At 45.4% G+C, this 25882-nt stretch overlaps 2 protein-coding genes across 3 annotated transcripts in view; one reads left to right on the forward strand and one right to left on the reverse strand.

Annotated features, from left to right (window-relative positions):
* The window catches only part of col4a4 (collagen, type IV, alpha 4), a 92148-nt gene extending 71424 nt beyond the window's left edge, over nucleotides 1-20724 (reverse strand). For both annotated transcript variants that reach the window (XM_080428476.1, XM_080428475.1), the window contains exons 1-3: nucleotides 20375-20724; nucleotides 19455-19578; nucleotides 12142-12184 (exon numbers count right to left, since the gene is read on the reverse strand). In XM_080428476.1, coding sequence (XP_080284602.1) covers nucleotides 12142-12184; nucleotides 19455-19498 — 87 coding nt within the window. In that variant the 5' untranslated portion in view covers nucleotides 19499-19578; nucleotides 20375-20724. The remainder of the gene's footprint in view (nucleotides 1-12141; nucleotides 12185-19454; nucleotides 19579-20374) is intronic.
* A 132-nt stretch (nucleotides 20725-20856) lies between these two features.
* The window catches only part of col4a3 (collagen, type IV, alpha 3), an 82396-nt gene continuing 77370 nt past the window's right edge, over nucleotides 20857-25882 (forward strand). Inside the window, exons 1-2 of the mRNA XM_080428913.1 lie at nucleotides 20857-21066; nucleotides 21978-22048. Coding sequence (XP_080285039.1) covers nucleotides 21983-22048 — 66 coding nt within the window. The 5' untranslated portion in view covers nucleotides 20857-21066; nucleotides 21978-21982. The remainder of the gene's footprint in view (nucleotides 21067-21977; nucleotides 22049-25882) is intronic.

The raw sequence follows: 25882 nt of genomic DNA on the forward strand, positions 1-25882 counted from the left end.
ACTAACAAGAAATATTTAAAACTAGAAAAAGTGCTCCTCGGAGCACAGGTCTCCGCCAGGTCAGGTAAGTTATTGTGGCCTCCTGGTGGTGCTATAATAGGCCAATGTGAAAAGGGTGGCATTTCTTCCTCGGCCTAGTGGGAATGTGCGTGCAAATTTTCACGGAAATCGCACGCCGCGTTCATGATTTCAGACATTTTGTTCAAAACGGACCAATCCTGCAAACTTTGGAAGTCAACCTTAGTCAATCAGGATGGAATATGAAATATCGGACAGATGCGTCTTGATCACATGACTATAGAGATACTGTGTACCGATTTGCGTGATGTTTGGATAAAATCTGAAGGATTAATATCCAAAAATGTATTTGACATAAGTCGGCCTCCTGGTGGCGCTGTAAAAAGCAGATGTGAAAAATGCAGTGCAGATGTTTTTCCTTGGCCTCTAGGGAGTAGGCGTGCAAAGTTTCACGCAGATCCGTGCAGTTATAGTTAAAAATGCAAATCGGCCTGTTATAGCGCCACCATGAGGCTAATCTCTCAAGAACAGATTCTGCTCTGCGTTGGAATCTGTCGGGGAGGTTCGTCATAACGAGTGCGCATTCAGATCAGGAAGTAGTCCGCGCTTTACCCAATCACATGTAGTGGGCGGGATTCACATGTCCGTCGATCTTTCCCCCTCGAAACAAACCGAAACTAATTTAACAATAGCGTCCGCGGAGCAGACAAAACCACGGAAATATATTCACATTTTAACTTACTCTTTCATCATAGAAACAAGTGGGCTTATAACCAAAACGATCCATGTTCTCTGGGAGAAGTGGTGTTAGTGTTCCGTGTAGAAATATTGTTAGTGGGAATGAAAACATAGTCGCACCAACCGGAAGTGATGCGCTGAAGGCGCATCACAAACACCGGTTTCCTTGTGCTCTGGTGTTACGTTATCGTCCGCCCAGAGCCAACAGACATAGAACAAACAGCAGAGGGCGCTGTTTTTCATTTTCAGTTGGCGATGGGTTCCCAGATTGCCATGAGGCTGATGTGAAAAGTTTTAAGTGCCATTTCTTCCTCGGCCTAGTGGGAATGTGCGTGTGCAATTTTATGGAAATGGCAAGCTGCGTTCATGATTTGAGGCAGTTTGTTCAAAATGGACCAATCCTGCAAACTTTGGATGGTAACCTTAGCCAATGAGGATGGAATATGGGAAATCGGACAGATCAGGGTTGACCACATGACTATAGAGATACTGTGTACCGATTTGCATAAAACTGATTTGGTTAAAAACTGTAGGAGTAATGGGAAAAATGGGTTTTGCACAAATCGGCCTCCTGGTGGCGCTATAACAGGCCCATGTGAAAAATTTGAGGCAGAGGTTCTGAATTGGCATCCAGGGAGTGTGTGTGCACAGTTTCGCAGCGACCGGGCCAACGGTGCCGGAGATTTGGTGCTAACACACAGACAGGACACACGGACGGACGGACGGACACACGGACACACGGACGGACGGACGGACAGGGGCGAAAACATATTCTCTCGCCATGCCTTTCGGCCTGGCGGAGACAATAATAATGACCAGCGACATTACAAAAGTAAGTAAGAAGTACAAGGATCAGGAGAGGAGAGGAGAGGAGAGGAGAGGAGAGGAGAGGAGAGGAGAGGAGAGGAGAGGAGAGGAGAGGAGAGGTTAATGACAGGTTCCCGTCTAAACAAAAACGACAAGAATTTCAGTCAGGCTGATGACTTCATTGGCTGAGCTGCCTCTTTGGAGAAAAAGTTTTATTTTGGTTGTTGTGAAAAACAATTCGATTATAAGATTATAAGAGTTATAAGCCAAAACATGAAGCGGCCTGTTATAGCTCCACCATGAGGCAGATTTGAATAAATTGGGGCAGAGGTTCTTCCTTGGCCTACTGAGCGTGCGTGCAATGTTTCGTACCGGTCGGTCCAATGGTGCCAGGGATGACGGACGGAAGATGACGGACGGACGGACGGACCGACCGACGGACCGACCGACAGACCGACAGACGGACCGACAGAAGTGAAAAAATTGTCTCTGCAGTCTGCACTCTCCGGACTTCAGCAGTAACACAAATTTTATAAGAGAATCTTTTAAGATTATCCTGTGGTGTGATGCCAACTAGATTTTCAAATAATTTAGTATTTTATAACTCCTGTAGTCCGAGCCCAGCTTAAGTGTGCATTCTGTAGATATACTGTGCAGGGATCTGATGATTTTAACTGCTGAATGATGCTAGATTAAATGTTGTTTACAGGCAATATGAAGATGTGTGTAATGTGCGATCCAGACAAACCTAACGCCACAATAGTATTTTGCCTGGCACTGTCTTTATATTATTGTCTCTCATGGAAATAGAAATGTTTATTATTGCAATCCAGACATTCTGTGGTATTCGTTCATGGAGATATGAGATATGAGTGCAATCAAACTCATCAAGTGAGTGCCCGTTTTCAATTTAAAGCAACAGCCCCTCAGAATGTCTGTGTGCATTCCTATTGTGTAATGTTAATGCACTCACTCTGTGTGTGTGTGTGTGTGTGTGTGTGTGTGTGTGTGTGTGTGTGTGTGTGTGTGTGTGTGCGTGTGCGTGTGCGTGTGCGTGTGCGCGTCTGTGTGTGTGTGTGTGTGTGTGTGTGTGTGTGTGTGTGTGTGTGTGTGTGTGTGTGTGTGTGTGCGTGTGTGTGCGCGCATGCATGAGTGTGTATTATTAATAGTGCTAGCTATTCACAAAACCATGAAAAAGACAGACATTTTGTTGAAACACCAGAATGTGACCAGTACAGCTGCAGGAAGTTGATTACAGTTTCATGTCCCGATTTATATAATTGTTTAAATACATTTAATTTATATATACCGGTATGTATATAAAAAACATCAAAAAGACACAGGTGTGTCTTTTTTATTATATTGAGGCATAACCCTACCAAGAGCTGATCAGAGGTCAGCCAGTGAATGTTTACAAGCAGATCCAGTCAGGACATTCAAATATGACACTCGGCATGTCTTTTAATCTAACAAGCAATATTTTAAATAGTAACATATTAAAAAATCATGTGCATGCAACTTTTCAAAAGTAAAGCAGACTTTAGACTTTAGACTTACTTTAGACATGAACCTGCCTGTCTTGAGGCCACTAGCCCACAACCTGCCTGCCCAATAATGCCCTGCTGAACAACTCAGGGTTACGGATGTAACCCCGGTTTCTTTAGAATTCGGAGTAACATACTCACTATGGGATATCACCGCCCCCTGGCGTTGATGCAGAGCTACATACCATAAACTCCCGGGCCATTCATTGGCTGAGAAGGGTATGTCACGTGTCCGGTAGACCGGAAGAGGTATAAAACCTCTTGCGTGACGTGGCTCATCCTCTTTAACACGCTTCCTGCATGCAGATGCACACAAACAGGGGTGTTAGGTGAGTATGTTACTCCGAATTCTAAAGAAACCGGGGTTACATCCGTAACCCTGAGTTTCTTGTCAATTCTCCGTAACATACTCACTATGGGATGCATAAACCCCCCTGGGCTTATAGCCATACCGAATCTCAGGTCCGCACGCCCCCTAGCCATAAGGCCCCGTCCCCCTGGACGTGACCTTCGGCCTCACGGGCGCCCCAGCCCTCCGGGCCGGGGTGCGGTATATAATTGAAAGAAAAGGACCCTGACAGACCAAGTCTGCCTATTCATCTAATGAACAGACACAAGTCTGACCCATAAGTGAAAACAAGGAAACAGGGCCTCCTCCCCTGGAAACCTACCAACGGTGGTTCCGAGGGGACTCAAGAGAAGGAAGGTAGAGAAGGGAACAAAGGCGGGTTACACAAAAGACCTGCCTAACCTCCCCCACCCTAACTAGAGACAGCCGCTATGCCCAGTACAGCGTGCGCCACTGACGCCGCTGCCACATCCAGGCTGTAGAAAACCGCAAAAGTCGATGGAGACGACCAGTTTGCGGCCGCGCACACCTCCTGGACCGACATTTCCCTGGAGAGGGCCCAGGAAGTAGCCACGCCTCTAGTAGAGTGAGCCTTCAGTCCTTCTGGAACTGGAGCGCCACTACTGACGTAGGCCAGCCTAAATGGCATCCACACTCCATCTAGAAAGCGTCGCCTTAGTCACTGCCTTCCTCCGACCATCTGGGCCGAAGGAGACAAAAAGTTGCGACGACGACCGGCCGACCGCCGTCCTCTGGCAGTAGAGCTTCAACGCCCTCACTGGGCAGAGACAGTGCAGCCGCCTATCCTCTGCCGAAGCGAAAGGAGGCGGATGAAAAACTATCAGCTCAACCGGTGTCTGGGTCACCATTCCGTTCTTGGGAACAAACGCCATGTTGGGCTTAACCAAACCCTGCTGTCGTCTCCCAAGAACCTCATGCACTCCGAACTTACTGAGAGCGCATGTATGTCGCTGACCCGTGTAGCTGTAGTGAAAACAACCACAAGAACCGTTTCGAGACTAACGATCTCCAGATCCATAGAGTGAAAAGGCTCGAACGGTGGGAGGCAAAGCGCCCCCAGCACCACCGCCAGGTCCCAGGCCGGGAACAGAGGCCTAGAGACCGGCCTGGCCCGCCTGGCACCGTTCATAAAACTACGCACCAGCGGATGTCGGCCAACCGTCATGTCATCGAAACCCACGTGACAAGCGGAAATGGCCGCCCGGTACACCTTAACCGTCGAGAAAACCAGACCTTGGTTCAATTTGTCCTGCAAGAACATGAGGATGCTGCGTACCGAGGCCCGGAAGGCCTCAACCAGCGGTGACTGACCCAGACACCATGACACGAACAGGTTCCACCTGTCGTCGTACGCAGACCTCGTGGAAAGGGCCCTCGCCCCCTGGATGGTAGCTACCACCTCAGGGGGCAGGCCATAAGAAGTCAAGGTCTCCCCCTCACGGGCCAAGCCCACCGGTCTAGGTCCTGAGGTTGCTTGTGGAAAATTCCGACCCCTGCCTGCCGTAGCAGATCTCTGATCGGGGGGAGGGCCCAGGGCTCGTTGTAGAGGAGAGGATTATTCCTAACCTCCATGCGCCCCACGCCAGTGCCACCAGTGGCACTGACAGTCCGTGGAGTCTGACAAGTTGAGAGGACCAACTCCCGTGACGGGAATGCATAAAGCAGTTCAGTCGGCCAACCTGGCCCAGATCTGGCTTGTTATCTCCGGAGGAGAGGCCAATCTGCGTACCAAAAAACGCCCCTGGACAACAGAGTCGCTCCACTGTTCAGGAGGCCCGGTACCTGTGAGGCTCTGGTTGACGTAAGGCGCGCGTCGCACCACAGCGTCAGATCGCCAGCTAGCCTGTCCAACACTGGAGAGGCCAGGCCTCCCTGCTTTTTGGCATAGCACACGGTCGTGGTGTTGTCGGTTCCGATCAGGACATGACAACCTCAGGTGGACGGGGCTCCAAGAGCCCACATCCACCTCCGGGGAAAAAAGGTCACACGTGGGGCTTGTCCAAACGAAACAGGTGTAAGGCCGAAGTCATGAGACCCGTCGCCTGCACGCATAGCCTGTATGTGACTTGTCGCCTCACGCGAGAAGACCCTAGGCCGAAACGCTGTCTATCCCGCCCGGGACAGACGCGCCGTGAGCCTGGTCTAGCCCAGCGAGACCCCCTATGAAGGTGGTCTGCTGAGACGGGACCAAGACGCTCGACGGACGGTGACGGTGAAAAACCCCTCGACGTCAAGTGGGGAAACGGCCACGTCTGTGTGCCGCGCCACCTCCTGACTGTGGTGGATAGAAAGGAACGTGGAAATAAGCATTGAAAACAATGCTGGTCCACCCATCTCCTTAACGCACCGTCCGCAGAGAGGGTCATACACCAGTACAACCACAGTGTGTTGTTGTTGATCAGGGGAGCTGACCAGTACAACCACAGTGTGTCACTGCTGTACAGAAAAAAACCCTACACACACAGTGTACCACTGAAGTACCGGGATAGTAAAACAGTTCCGGACTGCAAACTCTCCAACAAGCTGCCTCAGCAAGCGAGTCAGGAGGGGCTCTGATGTCACCCAGTGCGGACAACGCACACGTTTCCAACTGGACCGGTGATGTCGCCACGTGATCCAGCGGACCCGCACATGCGGGGCCGTTAGAGACCGTGGAAGGGTAGCGGTGGAAGGTGGCCACCGTGGTGTTGCTTTAGCGGGGCTGGCTATGCGCTGCACCAAAAAACCACACTGTAATGTGTGGTTGTTAGTGAGGCCAGTTAGCCGCCAATCGAAGCAACAGTAGCCTGACTGGAGGTTCTGCAAACCTAGCAGCTAACAAGCTAGTCAAGGCTAAATCACCATGGGCCAAGAAACGTTGAGATCCGTTTCCAAGGGAACCGGTTTCTTGTGTGTGCGTCGCCATGGGGACCAAAGACGCTACTACTGGTGCTAGCAGCGCTAACCCTGTGTGCGTTGCCATGGGGACCAGCGACGCTGCCACTGCCGCCAGCGGTGCTAACCCTGAGGTGACCGCCCGAGGCAGTAGAGGTACTAACGGTCCGTTAGGACCCGGCGGGGTCACGTGACCGGTCACGGGGACCTTGCCTGACGTCAGCATCCGGTTTGTCCGCCAGCGCAGCCTGTCTGTTTCCATGGAAACCAACGGCGCTGTCACTCTGACAAACGGGGCCGTCCGAAGTAAGCCTACCTTGGCCGTCGCCCTCTCGTCTGAGCCCAAAGGCTCCGGACGGAGCGTCGACAAAGTCGTCCTCCCCTTAGGGAGTGCTTTGTCGCTCGTTAGTGGCGAACGAGGCCTGTAGTCCGTGAGGCGGTACGGCAAAGGGGGCATCTGTCCCTCCAAAATGGCGGAGACAGAGGTCCGCTCTTTGACCCAAGTATTTATTGAGACCCTTCAGATTCAGAATGGGTCGTACCCCCCCCCCCCCTTCTTTTCCACCAGAAAATATTACGAATAGAAAACCAGTTGGTTCCGATTCATAGATAGTTCTCTGACTATGTTACTCTGAATTCTAAGGAAACCGGGGTTACAACGTAACCTTGCGTTTCTTGACAAATTCTTCGTAACATACTCACTATGGAGAGAGAGTGAACCCCCTCTCTCAGAGACATGGTTGCCTTATCCTCTGCATGAGAGGAACAACACCGTGTCCGACATAGGAGATTATATGCATAAGAGCACGTGGAAAACACACCAGTACAACCACAATGTGTTGTTGCGGATCAGGGGAGTTGATCAGTACAATCACAGTGTGTCACTGCTGTACTGAAAAACCCTGTACACACACAGTGTAACGCTGATGTACTGGGATAGTAAACAGAAGTATCGGAAGTAAGCCTTTAATAGCGCCCATGCTCAAGAGGAAGGAAACTTCCTCCCTCAGAGTATTGGCTGCTGGGCCCCTTGCACGGGAAAACAATACTTTTTCTGTCACGGGGGATTTGTGGAGAAATGCAGCCTGAAACCCTTTAGTATTGTGAGCAATACCTAAGCATTCGGCTTGCAAACCTCCATTGCTTCACACACCGAGCGAGTGGCTTGGACGATGACGTCACCGGCCGCTCGGAGAGTGGGAGCGTTGCCATGGGGACCGTTGCCATGGGGACCAGTGACGCTGCCACTGCCGCCGGCGGTGCTAACCCTCGGGCCAACGGAGGACTCGGAGGAGTCACGAGACTGGCCACGGGGAAAAACCCCGGCGTCAGAATTAAGCCCAAAGATATATACAGTGAAACTATATATATATCAATGATTAATCCTACCTTGGCCGTCGCCAGAGTGTAGAAGAGAGAGTAACGTCACGCTTCGATCTCGCCGCAAAGCGGGCCTCTATGGGCTATAGTTCCAACATTGGAACTATCTCATTGACGTAGACAGAGCACTTCCGCATTCCATTCTCACAATGGGATCGACGCTACTGTCATTACTCTCTTCCTAACTTACTCTGGCCGCCGCCATCTTGTCGACAAAGTCGTCCTCCCTAGGAGGTGCTTTGTCGCCCTCCAGCGGCGAACGTGAGGCGGTACGCCAAGGGGTCATGTCTGACCGAAGTACTTCCGGTTCACAGTGGTGCGTGGGCACTTCCTGTGGGACGGAAGCCTGTGAGGCGACAAAACCTTCCTCCCCGTAGGGGATGCTTTGTCGCTCGTCAAAGGCGAACGTGGCCTGCAAAACATGAGGCGGTACGGCCAAGGGGTCATGTCTGACCGAAGTACTTCCGGTTCACAGTGGTGCGTGAGCACTTCCTGTGGGACGGAAGGCAAAAACCGGCGTGACCCCATTCCACTGGCGCATTTGCGCCCTCTGGCGGACAGGGGTGATGTGGGTTTTTATATTACCTTCATATGATCCAAGAACATGCACAGATTTTATCCAACAATGTCTAGAACATCGGAACTCGGGTGTTCTAGACAGTGTGGGCTTATGTAATTGAGAACGTTGATACATTACATGCACGGATATCATCCCATCAATGTCTGGGATACCGGAGTTCGGGCATCACAGACATTGTGGACTTATACACAGAGAGCATTGGAGCAGAGAAGCCCGCCCGCAGGGGACTCCATTGCTCCGCTGCTCTTTCAGATGTTATCCAACAATGTCTAGAACACCGGGACTCGGGTGTTCTAGACAGTGTGGGCTTATGTAATTGAGAACGTTGATACATTTACATTACATGCACAGATATTAGCCCATCAATGTCTGGGATACCGGAGTTCGGGCATCACAGACATTATGGGCTTATATACAGAGAGCATTGGAGCAGAGAAGCCCGCGGTAGGGGACTCCACTGCTCCGCTGCACTCAAGCCACGTGAAAGAACGAGATCGTTTGTAACATGTAACACATTTATTTCTTTGGCAGAAAAAAATTTGTACTTTTAAACACACATTCGTTTTCATTAAACATGGCCTTCTGGCAGTCGAGGAGCCGTCCATCTTGTCCATCGAGTAAGGTCTTCAGAAGCCCCCGAGGTTTGCTCGATACACAGAGTGAGAAGGCTAACAAGCTGGTGTTATCCTAGCGAGGCAAGCTAGGCTAGGACAACGCTGTTAATAACCTGTTGCATGGGTGTTAAGCCAACAAAACACTGCCTGACTAAGGCGACGTTAACCTAGCGAAGCAGCTAACGTAGCTAGTCTGGGCTAACTCACTCACGAGCTTCTGCCTCGTTCTCCCCTCGCCTATGCCGCCGTCGCCGGAGCCCCTTCGTTGTCTCCTGGCGACGCACCGCTGGCCCGGTACGCTTGCTGTGGCAGCGGAGTAGACGGCTGGGAAGAGGGGGAGGAAGTGCCGCTAGGTAGTTGCACCTGGGTGGTTCTCCCAGACACGGTGCTAGCGGCTGCTGCAGTGCTGCGTAGCACGGCTTGTGTAGCAGCCTGGAGGTGCTGCGAGCGGGGGCTAACGCCGCTCGCAGCCGGGACTGCCGGAGGGCCCATTGTGGACTGTGAGCGCACGTGGTGGGCCCCACCACCCACGTTCCCTGGGCCGTGTTGCTGGATCCGCGACGACCGGGGACGAGACGTCGCTGCCTCCCGCAGCCAGGGCGCTGCCCTGGCTAAGCGGCTATCGAGGTGCAGCGTGGAGAACAGCGCAGCCCTCGCAGCGTCCCGGTGCATCTTGGAAATGCCCCGGCCCCGTAGAGACCGAGGCACGAGATGCAGAAACCACGAGGGTCATCCCCGGCGATCATCAAGCGGCAGAGCAGCAATACGCAGGGACGTGGAACCTCCATCTCGAGCTAACCTGTTAGCTTTCAACCGCAAGGCTAAGAGCGCGGAAAACTCAAAGGAGGAAAACTTGCTTTAGCAGTAAAAGAAAGAAAGAGAAGATAGCCGCGGGAGCGGAAATAATAAAACTTTTTTTTTTTTTAATAGGAGGAAAACCCGTTGGTTAGTACAAGTACCACCGAGTGGGCTAAAGCTGGTTTCTGTCCTGATCAAAGTTACGTTCGTTATTATTAACACATTGAATGCCAAAAACGGTCCGGACCGTTTTTGAGGGTCCAAACGAGAAGTGCCGAAAACGGTCCGGACCGTTTTTGACCCAATTCTATTTTTATACATGTGGGCCACGTGGGGCGCTAAAACGAAACTTTGACATCACCCAAAGAGTTTCTGAGAAGAAGAGGCTGGATCTGGCTCCATGTCAAAAATCCTTCCGGTCGGCGTTTTCAATGTTATCTCCTTGACTAAAAGCTTAATATCTCCATTTCTTTTTAATCTGGTGGAAACGAGCCGTTTTCGATCGGCGATCACGCTGCAATGGAGGGTCGCGTTAGAAATATTATTGTTCCAGGCGTTAGTCGGGACCCTCCGCCGTCTCGCACGCACGCTTTGTTTACATGCATTTCCGCGTCGGGGCTTCCACAGCACGAAACGTTTAACGCAAGTGGATGGAAGAAATGCAGGCACTCAACGTATAATATTTTAATAAACCTCTGGCACCCAATGTGTTAAGGTATGTCTTGAGCTGTTGCATCTGCCATGCAGAGAAGCGAAAGAGGATGAGCCACGTCACGCAAGAGGTTTTATACCTCTTCCGGTCTACCGGACACGTGACATACCCTTCTCAGCCAATGAATGGCCCGGGAGTTTATGGTATGTAGCTCTGCATCAACGCCAGGGGGCGGTGATATCCCATAGTGAGTATGTTACGGAGAATTGACAAGAAACCAGCCTATGAAGCCTGCAGGCCAAACTGTAGCCAGATCAAAATTCCTGTTTATCCTGAGCTGGTCCCAGCCTAAGACCTACTGTATACCTATGGCTTGGGGAGGTCCTTGTGGTGCCAGCAAATTACAGAAACTCTACTTGGGTCGCCTTGCCCCCATGCCCATCCAGTCCAGGGTTACAGCAAACTCTGGCCTACCTCCAGCAACTGCCCAGCAACACAGAGTCTGCCCAGCACCAGAGATTCCCTGCTGCCCAGTGCCACAAAATCATCGCTGTCAAGTGCCACAGAATCCACACTGCCCAGTGCCACAGAGATCCCATTGCCCAGGACAACATAGACTCCACTGCCCAGCGCCACTGTCCCCGGGAAAGCCGTGCCTGAAGCCCCGTCAGCCATCCCACCTCGACGTACAAACTCATGTGCATTCCTGCTGTTATGTGGACCTACCGATGCGTTGCCACGGACTATAAATTAAGCTTAACATTACAACAAACGTATTTGACTAGAATGTGCAAGGATCTTTGCACATCTGTGAGATAAACATTTCAAGATCCATCTTAATAATTATCTAGCATACAAAAAGATGGAAGCCTCCGAATTGCCCATATGCAATGTTTTGACAGGAGGCGGTCCATGTGACTCAGTGACAGCTGTCAATCTCAAAGACACCTGACTTCTTATTTTGAGGGCAACTTTTTATTTATTCATAGATTATTATTCAGCGCTACTTTTATAACTTAATTGTAGGGGAAACACTGGAGCAACAAACTAGAGAGTAAATGGTAAAACGAGCGACATTACAATCAACCAAATGTAAGAAGTACAATGATCTTAATGCTAGTGACATTACAATCACCCAATAGTTAGGAGTACATGGTTCAGATCCTAGATCAGCGACATTACAATAAACCAATAGTAAGGAGTACAAGGATCAGAGACAAAGTGAACACACACAATATTCCTGTGATCCTGGAAAGATAAAATCTATTGTTTAGGCTAGGTGCACGCACGCACGCGCACGCACGCGCACACACACACACACACACACACACACACACACACACACACACACACACACACACACACACACACACACACACACACACACACACACACACACACACACACACAGACAGACATTGTTTATTTCCAGTGTGTAACTTCACATCTGCCCTCAATCTCATTCTCTCTCTCTCTCTCTATCTCTCTCTCTATCTCTCTCTCTCTCTCTCTCTCTCTCTCTCTCTCTCTCTCTCTCTCTCTCTCTCTCTCTCTCTCTCTCTCTCTGCCTCTTTGCAGTGTCTAGTGTCTGATGTGATAACTGTTTGCTATGGTTGAGAGAAAGAGAGGGTTGATAGTCTAGAGAGATACAGTATTTGAACTATCAGTGCACACAAATTCTTTATAATTTAATTGTATTATTATGATTAATTTATACGCATCAAGGACAATAAATTAAATTAAAAACAAATAAAAAAGGTACTCACCCCAGACACGGTGTGTTGTTGAATGAACAGCAGCATCAGAAACCTAAACACAAGCACACTGTAGGTCAGCAATGGTAATCAATTCTACTACTTCTACTACTACTACTACGACTACTGTACTATCACTGCTAGCCTGGAAACCAGACAAATCTGCCACCGCTAAAAATAATATCTACGCAGTGATATTAGTCTGGCCATGCCAGGCTATATCACTGCTACTATTACTATTACTGTACTACTACTACTTCATCATGGTGGGGCATGGCTACAATGTATTTACATTTACTATTCAGTTTCCTATTTATTTATAACTCGGGAATGATGTAAGTCGGGAACGATGCCAGTTGGAAATGCATGCCCCACCCCGTTATGCAATACCTGTGTACCCCTTGTCAGAGTACCAGTTGTACCCGTCTGTCTGTCTGTGTCCCTTTTATGACCATATATGGAGGTTTCGGTATCTGTCTGACTGTGTCCCTTTTGCACACATATATGAACTAGAAAAAGTGCTCCTCGGAGCACTGCCAGACCCCTAATGGTTGAAATCTGAAGATCAGAGCACTACGTCACGCTAAGCTTGGCCAATCAAAAAGAGGGACATGTAAGAAAACGTTTTCGTCCATATATGGATGAAAAGGGGACAGAGAAAGCCTCATATAGGCCTGACCCCCTTTTCGTCCATATATGGATCAAAAGGGTGCCAGTCTAGTGTAGGATTTGCTCAAGTGAAAACATTAGATGTGTCAAGCAATAACAGATCCTGATAAATAATAACAATTAACAATAACAATAACAAAGAAAGATACACATTGTGTTAACTGAAAAGTTATTATAATCTATATACTAGGACGGCGCCAACCTATAGTCGGGTTTCTTCTGTCTCTCTCTCCGCCCCCCTCTCTCTCTCTCACTGTCTCCCTCTCTCTCTCACTGCCCCCCCCACCCCCCTCCTACCCCCAGCTCTAACATAATGCTAAGCCCGGCACGAACATCACGCCCGGCACGACACGTAAAACCCAATCTGGGAACCCATCGGCCACAAACAGGGGCGACAAAAAATATCCTTTCAATTTGCCTCTGGGGGGCGTCGCCCTCGTCCGTGTGTAGAGACCGGATGTCGGCCCGTTCATATGAGGGGCCGTTTAGGCCAAAAATAAAGAAACACTTTCACACACGCTAACGAGACAGTCTTATACTTACTACTGAAATGCTTTTACATTCAATTTTGAGACACTTTCACACACACTGATGAGACACTCTTACATATACTACTGAAATGCTATACGTTCAATATTGAAACTCTTGCACACTCACTACTGAAACACTCTCACATACATACATACTTTGTAAATCGATGCACGTTCATATATGAAACTTTATACATACTCATCTGAACACTTACACATACATATGAGAAACACATACACATACATATATACTTCTGTGCCATATACACATGCATACGAAATGCTTGCACGCATACAAGTTAAACATTTATACATTTATATCTGAAACACTCACACATACACATATGAAAAGGCTGCATGTATATCGCTGAACACTTGTACATTTACAACTGAATTTCTTGTATATTATTACAAACTAAAATGAAAACTTTAGATGCATGTGCAAGCCTTTCACATGTATTCATACGAGTCATTTCAGTAGTATGTATACATAAATTCAATAATATATATACACATAATTTCAGTGATATGTATAAGTGAGTTCAGTATAATGTATAAAAGAGTTTCACATGTATTCATACAAGTGATCTAAGTAGTATGTATAAATGATTTCAATAGTGTATATATACACAATTTTTAAAGCATGTACAGATCATTTCACATGTATTCATACAAGTAATATCAGTGATGTATATAAGTAATTTTGATAGTATATATAAATCATTACAATAGCATGTATAGATCATTTAACTATAATGTATACAATAATTTCACATGTATGCATACAAGAAATCTCAGTAGCATACGGAAGTGGTTTCAGTAACACCGGAAGGCACAGGCAGGTGCGCGCGCACACCAGGAAGAAACTTATTTTTTTACCGCGAATATTTTACAAATCCACGGGACACCACCATTTTGCATGGCCACGTCCTACTTTATCCTACTTTATAAACAATAAAATCCACTTAGAAATCGTCTTAGAAAGCTTACAAATATCAATAATAATCCAAGGGAGCCGCCATTTTGCGCATGCTCAGACCGAATTCTTTAGGTAACGCGTTTGCGTGTGACACCGTCCGCGCAGTTGAAACGTGATCTGCTATTTTCGGCTGCTAGGGTTCAAGTGGTTAATGTAAAAAAAAAAAAATCATATCACACAATGATTTGGCGGACCCCCAGTAGTAACTCTGAGGACCCCCTGTCTACTCTATTTAATCTAAATTAATGGATAAGTTATAGAACTGCCCCTGTATTGTCATTACAGCCATTTCCTTTAAATCAGTGGTTCTCAACCAGTGGTCCTTGAGGGGGTCCCCAGCAAAAGGTTTTAATACATTTTCACCCCTTTATCCATATTGTATATGTTGGCTATTCAAAAATAGCAGATATACAATCAATAAAAATAAAAGATTAATGTTAGTGGCACCAAAAAGATTCTGAGGGCAACACAAAACCCCCCGTTGACAAAACCGTCCCGGGGGGCACCGAACGGGTCCGCACTGACCCCAAATAGCTGATGTATAGGCTATATGGGTTGAAGTGGTTAAACTGCTGGGGACCCCCAGAACACTTCCAAGGACCCCCCTGGTAGTGATGCGTGGCAGCGCGGGACGGGCGGGTCTCTGTCTGTCTGTCTGTCTGTCTGTCTGTCTGTCTGTCTGTCTGTCTCTGTCTGTCTCTAAATGAAGAAAAAAAAAACCTGACCACGCATCACCCCCCAGAGGAGTCCCCCACTGTGAGCACCGATGCGCGCATCTTCAACAGGAGTTGGATGGGATGGCCTAGCGTGTTTAATAAAATTAATACATAGATACATTTTGATTCGTCAAAAGTAACTCGTGTGGATTAGCCTACGGAGAAATTTTAATGAAGTTTTGATCGGGGAGCTACACACTTATGGTTCTCTTTGTGTCAGTCTGTGCGACGTATGGTTCGCGGCCCCGGCCGGAGCGGCTTGGAGCGGCAGGCGGTTCTTGAGTAAATGTACTTAGTTACTTTACACTGTCGATTGGTCTATATCCAGCCCAAAAGTGTATCATCATACATTTCGACCATTTGAAAATAGCAGATCTACAAGCTCACAGATCTGTAGATCTGCTATTTTCAAAAGATTTGTATATGTCATACAGAAAACTTGTGAAATGGGACATTCTGCATAATGAGTAGCCTATACTTTCTACTTTTGGTAGGCCTATTTTATTTTTTGTAGGCTACTTTTACTCAAGTACATTTTTTATTCCGGACTTTATACTTAACTGTTACTTTGTAACAGAGTATTTCTACATTGCAGTATTGATACTTAAAGTAAAAATGTGAGTACTTTTTTTTTCTCCACTGACTGTTGTGATCTACAAGCTCGCAATGCATTGCATTGTGAGCTTGTAGATTGGATATTTTCAAATAGCTGATATAGGCTATATATGGTTATACTGCTGGGGGACCCCCAGAACACTCCCGAGTCCCAAGGACCCTGGTAGTGATGCGAGGGGGTCTCTCTCTCTCTCGATCGCGCTCTCTCTCTCTCTCTCTCGCTCTCTCTCTCTCTCTCTCTCTCTCTCTCTCTCTCTCGCTCTCTCTCGCTCTCTCGGGCCGTTGATTTATATATTGTTTTGTTGAACTTGTGCTCCGTGGCGGGGCGGGTTATGAAAAAAACCTGACCCGCGCATCACCCCCCATGGGGGTCCCCACTCCCCGGACCCCATTTTGAGCACCAGTGCGCTCATCCAATGGGATGGCCTATAGATTGTTTAATAAAATAGGCCTACATAAATGCATTTTGATTGGTCAGAGGTGTAGCAGTCACCAGCATTTCCACAAAATATGACTGCTGTCCGAATAAATAAAAGACGCATTTTCGCTCCGCGAAATTTCGTCTTTGATGTGGAAGCTTGCATTGACTTTATAAGGTTTTAAAAAACAGGCGAAAAAAAACTTTTTTATTTGCATGAAGAATTCGCCCCGGTGTGTAAGGACCTTACACTGCTGCATAGGTGATATATTAATATTCGATATCGAATTAATTAAAGTGGGTTCCCCTCCATGCTGCCTTTGTCTTCTCCTTCTTATCTTCTCCTTCTCTCTGGAAGTTTCTTCCTGGTGTGTGCACGCACCTGCCTATGCCTTCCGGTGTTACTGAAACCACTTCCGTATGCTACTGAGATTTCTTGTATGCATACATGTGAAATTATTGTATACATTATAGTTAAATGATCTATACATGCTATTGTAATGATTTATATATACTATCAAAATTACTTATATACATCACTGATATTACTTGTATGAATACATGTGAAATGATCTGTACATGCTTTAAAAATTGTGTATATATACACTATTGAAATCATTTATACATACTACTTAGATCACTTGTATGAATACATGTGAAACTCTTTTATACATTATACTGAACTCACTTATACATATCACTGAAATTATGTGTATATATATTATTGAATTTATGTATACATACTACTGAAATGACTCGTATGAATACATGTGAAAGGCTTGCACATGCATCTAAAGTTTTCATTTTAGTTTGTAATAATATACAAGAAATTCAGTTGTAAATGTACAAGTGTTCAGCGATATACATGCAGCCTTTTCATATGTGTATGTGTGAGTGTTTCAGATATAAATGTATAAATGTTTAACTTGTATGCGTGCAAGCATTTCGTATGCATGTGTATATGGCACAGAAGTATATATGTATGTGTATGTGTTTCTCATATGTATGCGTATGTGTTCAGATGAGTATGTATAAAGTTTCATATATGAACGTGCATCGATTTACAAAGTATGTATGTATGTGAGAGTGTTTCAGTAGTGAGTGTGCAAGAATTTCAGTATTGAACGTATAGCATTTCAGTAGTATATGTAAGAGTGTCTCATCAGTGTGTGTGAAAGTGTCTCAAAATTGAATGTAAAAGCATTTCAGTAGTAAGTATAAGACTGTCTCGTTAGCGTGTGTGAAAGTGTTTCATTATTTTTGGCCTAAACGGCCCCTCATACGTTCACCCTCCTTCAGCCCTCCTCTTCCGGTGGTGCGTATTCGTTGTTTTTTTTTGTTTACTAACAACAAACCCTACACGTTGTAACAGGAGTTGCCGACAGATTCAGCTGCGGAGCTCTGAATCTGTCTTGAGAGATTACGTGAAACCCAACACAAACGTCTCAAGCCCTGCCTATCACTCAAGGAGTCTGGACCTACCAGAGAAGCCCTGCCTATCACTCAAGGAGTCGAAACCTACCAGAGAAGCCCTGCCTATCACTCAAAGGAGTCTAGTCCTACCAGAGAAGCCCTGCCTATCACTCAAGGAGTCTGGACCTACCAGAGAAGCCCTGCCTATCACTCAAAGGAGTCTAGTCCTACCAGAGAAGCCCTGCCTATCACTCAAGGAGTCGAAACCTACCAGAGAAGCCCTGCCTATCACTCAAAGGAGTCTAGTCCTACCAGAGAAGCCCTGCCTATCACTCAAGGAGTCTGGACCTACCAGAGAAGCCCTGCCTATCACTCAAGGAGTCTGGACCTACCAGAGAAGCCCTGCCTATCACTCAAGGAGTCTGGACCTACCAGAGAAGCCCTGCCTATCACTCAAGGAGTCTGGACCTACCAGAGAAGCCCTGCCTATCACTCAAGGAGTCTGGACCTACCAGAGAAGCCCTGCCTATCACTCAAGGAGTCTAAACCTACCAGAGAAACCTAGAACCGATGCCTCCGCCTCATAGCCTGGTAAAGCCCCTCCCTCCGGAAAATCTCATTTCCATTTCATTTCAGGAGTGAGTCTGGCTTGAAGGCTTATCTGGGCGTTTCTTGCCCGTTCACCAAATGGACTCACCTATCAGCGTCCTTAGCCTGGAAAAGCCCCTCCTCGCTCATCGTTCTGTGATTGACAGCGAAAGTTGGCCAATCAGGTGGCGAGTTCGAGTGAACCCGAATGGATCCGAGTGCAGCCGACCAAAATGGAACGGCAGCCATTGTTTTCTGTGCGTTGTTTTTACTTTCGGTTTTAAAACTTTAAAACGATTATTTTTTGAGGCACAGAATTTACTTTTAAGATATCGTTTGGATAGAACTGAGTTGTTTAACTTCATATATGTGGTCAATTAATCATAGACTGAGAGAACGAGCCCAATTCGATGGTCTTGAAGGGCGGATCCAAACCCAGCCGCCCGGATTTGTGCGGGGCTTCCTATTGCTTCACCAATCTATGTCCCCGCCTCCCCTTCCCTCCCCCCTCAAAAGTCCCGTTGCGTCACATTAGTCTGGAGGTGGTAAAAATGCGCAGATGATTGGCTGAAGGGGAACACTGCTGATTGGCTGAAGGGGTTGTCAGTCAACGGTATTACTCCCGCCCAACTCCAGCCCACAGCCAAAAACACACACAGGTTCTCATGCCAGACTCCTTCCTGAAATCAAATGGAAATGAGATTTTCCGGAGGGAGGGGCTTTACCAGGCTATCCGCCTCAGACCTCAGGACTCAAAAACTCCTGTGCCTCCTCCTCAGGTCCAGTTTTTGGTTTTTCGATTCTCAGAATCCGTAAGCCCCTCTCAAATGCCCTTTGCCATGTTCCATCAAGGGGTCATCTGAAGCTCATACCACAAATCTGGGACCATTTGGTCTATCCGTGCCAACCACTGAATCGGTCGCATAGGCGGTTGTCCAGAACTGCCGATCCGCCCTATACGCCCATACAGGAATACAAGAAAGTTCGCCCCAAAACACGATCGGCATATCTCCATATATGCCGATATATGGGCGGCGGATCGGCGGTTCTGGACAACCACCTATGCGACGAACTCAACACCGGTCACGGCACTCCCTCAAGTCCTCAGTGACGCGCCACGCGTGCACCAAGTTTGAAGTTGGTCGGTCGGACGGTTCTCGAGATACGACGCACACACTGACGGAGAGAAATTTCGTGAATTTAGTAGGATAAAGGCGGATACACACCGGCGAATATGCGAATATACGCAAAATTCGGACTCGTTCCGAATAATTAAAAGACGCTTTTTCGCTTCGCTTTTTCACTCCATGTACGCTTCCATTGACTTTATAAAGGTTTTTAAAAATCGCCCCGTGTGTAAGGACCTTAACACTTCATAACAATAATTTATATCTTACCAAATTGCTGTGTGGAAAGAGGTGGTGGGGCAGGAAATCATCATCCTCCAACGCCACCCTGTCACCTCTCTAACAGCTCTGATTGGTTCACAGCCAGGGATGTCACTCCACCACTCCACCAATCCTGCATATAGTTGATGAGTAAAATACATGTTACCCTCACCCCAACCTTTCATTTTTATTAAATTTTCACATTTTAAGCAGATATGATCCAGCAAACAAACACAGTTTCAGAGTTGGAGGTTCTATAACTCTGAAACTCATTGTGTAGAGAAAGGAACTAAAATCTCCTGAATTAGACGTTGTATTCTCTCTCGGGAAAAACATATGTATAACTCAGTACAGTAACTCACTATGATGGTGATAACTTTGCAATAGTAATAAGTAGGTAGGTAGTAGGTAGCAGTAGGGCTACTAATAGTAATTCAGTAGTTGTAGGCTAGGGAGAGTAACTTATTAGGCATGGTAATACTAGTAACTCTATAGTAGTTTTAATAACTAATAGTAGTAGTCCTAATAGTAACCCAGAAGTAGATGTAGTAACTATAAAAGTAACATAATAAAAGTAACTGGTAACTCAGTAGCAATAATAGTAGGCCTATATAGTGACTAATTTGGGTAGCTAATCTAGAGTATGTTGTATGTATATTGCTGATGTATGAACAACAGTAATGTGTTATGTTATGTCAACAGTAATTAATTCAAATACATTTTCCGACATTAATAGATTCATCATGACAAGTGCTAGAGTTGGCTTTTGTTGATTGACATCCTAGTACAATATACATCAATGTATTACATTAGTCAAGATCTTCATAGAATATAGACCTACACAGAGAAAAGTACATAAATGACTCGAGTCGAATGTAAGTTGTTTTTGATTTGTACAATTCATTAGTATTTAAAAAATGCCTTCTTACCCTATACTTCATACGGTCCTCGATTCACTTGGTGTGAAACATCCAAAAGGAGAGTTCCCCTTCAACAGACCCAAACCCATCACTTTCCCACTCACAAGATGTAGAAGATGATGAAGTCGTAATTGTTAAAAGTCACCTCTGTTTCTACTTCTGAAGAGAAAACCTGCTATAAACAGAAGAGCAACAGAAGAGAAAACAGACTATAGGCTACTACTGATATCCCCAATTTCCACCTAAATGAACGCGTATAGCCTACACAGTATTATGCAGGTTTTTAAAACGTGATAGTATAACCTGCAAAAACAGGCGATTGACTTTCCCACCGCCGGTAGACAAGTAGCACTCATGCACAGACCAGAGAGAGAGAGAGAGAGAGAGAGAGAGAGAGAGAGAGAGAGAGAGAGAGAGAGAGAGAGAGAGAGAGAGAGAGAGAGAGGGGGGAGAGAGAGAGAGAGAGAGAGTTGAGAGAGTTGAGAGAGAGAGAGAGAGAGAGAAAGAGAGAGAGAGAGAGTTAGTTATCCAGTAGCTGAGTTCTTCTCTCTTTTTACCTGAACCTTGTCTATTTAGTGGTGATAGCAGACAAACAGTTGTGATTGATATAACGGTCCATACGGATGTGTGTTTTACTGGGATAAGAAGAAAAATACACGTGTGGCTTGATGACAAGGACACCAGCTGACAGACATCAGCGAGTGAGTAAAGCCTAATGTCATTTGTCCATTTAGTAGCAGTGGAAGTAACGTTTGTTGTAGAAAATGCAAAGTAAGGTTTGGAGTTGTCTAATAGGAGTAAAGCCTATTAGTGGTGATAGTAGAAGGTGTTAGAGGTGTAGGCTAGCTGCAGTGGTTGTCAACCTTTTCATGCCGTGACCCCCCAAAATAATCATTGGCTATTTGAACTGGGGACCACCCCACCCTGATAAGCACTTGGAATTGTAGGAGTTGAGGCTTTACATTTAGTTTGACTCGGTTCCACAGATAAATATTGTGAAAATATTTGCCTCTTTATCATATTATTTGACAATTTGGCCAATGTTTGACCAGTATAAGTATATTTTGATGATTACTTTTGATGCATTAATGGTATTTTTTTTTTTTTTTTGAGGTATTAAAGGGGTTTAAAAAGTCCTTAAATTGTCACTTCACTGTCACCTGGGGACCCCGCAAAAATCATGTGGGGACCCCCTGGGGGTCCCGACCCACAGTTTGAGAACCACTAGGCTACTGTAGCCTACTGTATATTAACAGTGTAGTAGGCTGCAGGTGATATGAGATTGCCTAAAGTAGCACTGTTTGAAGAAGCAGTAGGCTATACCAGTAAGGATGAACTATAGAAGTAGGTGTAGGTCTATGAAATATAGAGTAGGCTGAAATCTAGTAGTTAAACTAGTTCACAAAAAACCTTTGTGATATTTGTGACATATTTTGTTAATACATCATAATAATAGTAATACTAATCATACTACTACTACTACTACTACTACTACTACTACTACTACTACTACTACTATACTAATAATAATAATAATAATAATAATAATAATAATAAGGGTAATGATCATGATCATGATCATGATAATAATAATAATAATTGTCATTATTAGATGAAATGAGAGGTTTTGTCATCCTGGCTGTGCTGTTGACTGCCGTCTCTCCTGAACAAACTGGGAATAATGTAAGTAACAACAACAATATCACTATTATATTAAATTATTATTAACTATCTCTCTCTCTCTCTCTCTCTCTCTCTCTCTCTTTCTCTCTCTCACACACACACACACACACACACACACACACACACACACACACACACACACACACACACACACACACACACACACACACACACACACACACACACACACACACACACACACACACACACACACACACTTCATAATTACATACTGTAATACATTATACCTCATTATAGAGATTAATGCACCACACTTCCCATCCATTTATTTACACAAAGCAGACTTTAGAACATTTCACGCAAAAATGGTGATTAACAGCAATTGGGATACCTAACTTTATAACACGTCTGTGTATTATGATGCTGTTTTTTTATAGGTTATTTACATTTTCTACACTTTACAGATTTTACATACTTCTCACACTATATTTTATTGCTAATTACTATGTAACACCCTGTATAACCATTATTGCCTATTTGCATTATACTTAATTTATGTTGGAGTGTGGTAACACAGTCTGGTGAAGTATGCCACTCCAACATTTCACTGCACATACTTGTATGAGCATGTGACAAATAAAACCTCTTTAATCTCATAAAGTATTATAATCAAACTTCAACAGTCTCACAGCAGACACCGTGTTCATTTCCACCACTGAGTGAAAATAAAAAGACTTGAACTGTGAGTTTATACGTATCAAAGCATTCTGTCCTTTTCATTTGTACTTTATGCCATTGCATAGAAGCCATTACATAGAAGTTTGACTCCAACCCACTCGCCTTCTATGGTTTTCTATTTGGCAAAAGAACCTTTTACAAAACACTTTTTTGGTATCACCTCCATCTGTGTTCCAAATGAGCTGAAGTGATACCAAATGATGACATGAAAACACTGCAGACTACTGATTTGTCAGATGGAATCATCACTAGTGCCATTGCGTCATGATGGACTCCCCTAAGCTCCTGAATACTGTTAACAAACTTTTAAACTAGCCGTTTTTAATGTGAAATGTATCGATATTGAACAAATGCATGACTTAAAATGTTTTGAATCAAGTTAAGCCCGTTTTATGCAATTGTAATGCAACATTAGTGCGGGCTATCCAAACTTCAGCCGTCTGATAGAGAAACCATGTTCCATACTACACACATGTCAGTGACTATTCCTTCATAGGAGCCAGACAAGTATGTTTGTGTGATCCATCCGTTAATGTGTACAGAACATCCTCCAATTCTCCAAACCTCTATCCTTCTGTCTAAACCGCATTCCTTCTGTCTGACCAGGTTTTTCTCCTCAGTGCGTTCAGCAATTGATCTGAACTTGCATATGGGCAATGATCATTACCATGTACAGACAAGAGGAGTATATTTTTCTCTCTCGAATAGGAAAAGTGAGAGAGCTCCTCGCTCATTTTCAAGGCTGAAAGACATTCAGTTTACACTGCTCTTATGTCTGTAAACTAAAGTAATTTAAATAACAATGGAAACGATGGAAAATAACCAGTAATTGTTAAAGGTAGGGTAAGTGATATGATTATCTCCAGCTCTTTAATAAACACAAAATGAAATTTCAGGTCGGGATACCAATTTTATCCAATCAGGAGAAAGAACTCATACAGGATACAGGATAAAGAAGTGAAATTGGAAGTGATGACAAAAATAAACTAGAAAATGTGCTCCTCGGAGCACAAGTCTCCGCCGGCAGACCCGTGCTATTTTAATCAAATGAAATCACTTACCCTATCTTTAACGATAGTTCTCTAGGAATGTTCTAATTCTTACTTAAAATAGAACATGTTACTATATCATAGCAATTATAGTATCATGACAATAACTAATGAGATACAGTAGGGTAAAAGATATATCTTTTAGTTAAACAAAAAGTTCTTTGTTAAAAGGTGAATGTTAAAGTAATTTATGTACCCCTGAGATGAGGAACAATGTCAGAGACATTGATGTTGGTTGTCAACATGACTCTGGCCCCAACTGCTACAGACACGACCTCCCGTAAGCCTCCTGTATGCGATGGGTTGCTTGATAGTGTAACATTAACTAGTCCTGTCTTACAATCTTTTTGTGAATCAATTGCGGTGATGTTGGATATTTCTGTTGGCAACTTTATTAGCTTTTCGCCATTGTGTGAATCTGTGGCTGCATTTGTTCTGAAGACATGCAATGCGTCACTTGGGTATGAGGGATCTGTTTTAGAGACGATTCTGGTGTGTAGCAGTGCAATGTCTTCTGCACAGCATGTGTTTGTACGAACTCTCATAAGCAGTTCTGCAAAGGGTTGGTCATCTTTCTGGTGCATCGTTTCTGTTAGTTCAAATAGTTGGACGTTTTCTTTCCACAATGAACCATGTAGTCTGACATAGGCATCAGAAGGGGTATCGAATACTTGTTTTGCCATGACTGGTGGTAGTTGGTACAGGTCACCGACTGCGAGGATACTGACATTGCCAAAACGGGACTCTGAGCTGTGTATGCCTGTGATGTCTTGAAGGCGTTTGTGAATGTGATGTAGAAGATCTGCACCCACCATGGAAACTTCGTCAATGATTAGCAGTTTTAGCTTCCCCAGCCGTGAGCGCAATGTATTTAATGCGTCCTGTTGTTAAAGTTGCATTGTGTGATCTCAGCCTCTCCTGTCTAAGCTATTTATATATTTATATTACATATTGTGATGTCACGTGAAACTGACCAATGTTAGGTGTTCTCAGAGGGACACACACACGCACGGACGGGTGATTTGTACTGGAAGGTACTGTTCCAATCAAGACTGATTGATCCTCTCTTACCTCACTTCAAAAACATAAATGGCCTTTTGAAGTGACACACCTATTTATAGGATTTTATTTCGTCATGCGTCCCTCTAGCCAATCAAAAGCATTGGTGTCAACATATTGTCACGTGTCACGTGGAGCTTGATGTTAGCTTGGCTAGGGGCCAAGCTAACACACGGCGGGATGAAGCGAAAACATACTCTCCGCCTCCGGCGGAGACAACAATGAGCAGACAAAATTGGAACTGGAACAATATAACATTTAAGCTGATAAATGGGTACTCTCTCCTGATTGGTTAAACATTTGCAACCCACCTGAATTTTTTTTCTCTGTTTATTAAAGAGCTGGAGAGATGGCAGGATGTTGTTGAACAAACAACCTATAGCAGGGGTTTTCAACTGATTTTGACCCAGGGACCACCATCCTGACTAAGAGCAACCTGGGGACCACCACTATTGTGTCGGGTGGGTCCATCATAGTTACCATCATAGACCCACCCCACACAATGGTGGTGGGGGGTTCATGCACCACCAAAGAAAAAAAATGTTGTCAAACACCGGCCCTCCACTACCCCCCCCCCCCCCCTCCTCATCAGCAGTTCGTTTCCCCGAACACCAGGGGGTGACGTAGGGGGGACTTCTGAACGGGCCAAGCAATAGGTTGCTTTATCGGATACAATGCGTGTCACTGTCCGCCCCTGCCGGTTCTCTGAATTTTTATTTTTAAATAGGCTCTGTCATGATCTGGTGACGCTGTCGAAGGAGGTGTCAGACTCGGTTGAAAATCTTTACGACCAATCAGCATTGTTTCAACTCGATGACGTCAAACAACAGCCCCGTCCAAACACAAACAAACATGGCTGCGCCCACTGCGGTAACGTTCGCACAAAGTTTTTTCTGAGGCTGTTGACCGCCCAAATATACAGCGTACGTTTGAAAATCGCCCGTTTAAAAATACATTTTCTTTACACGACAGGTTTTAGAAACGTCATCCGACATAATTTTACCGTGTTTGTTTGGTTAGCACCCGG

The sequence above is a fragment of the Gymnoscopelus braueri genome (genome assembly GCF_963280865.1).
Source record: "Gymnoscopelus braueri genome assembly, chromosome: 5".
Classification (NCBI taxonomy): Eukaryota; Metazoa; Chordata; class Actinopteri; order Myctophiformes; family Myctophidae; genus Gymnoscopelus; species Gymnoscopelus braueri.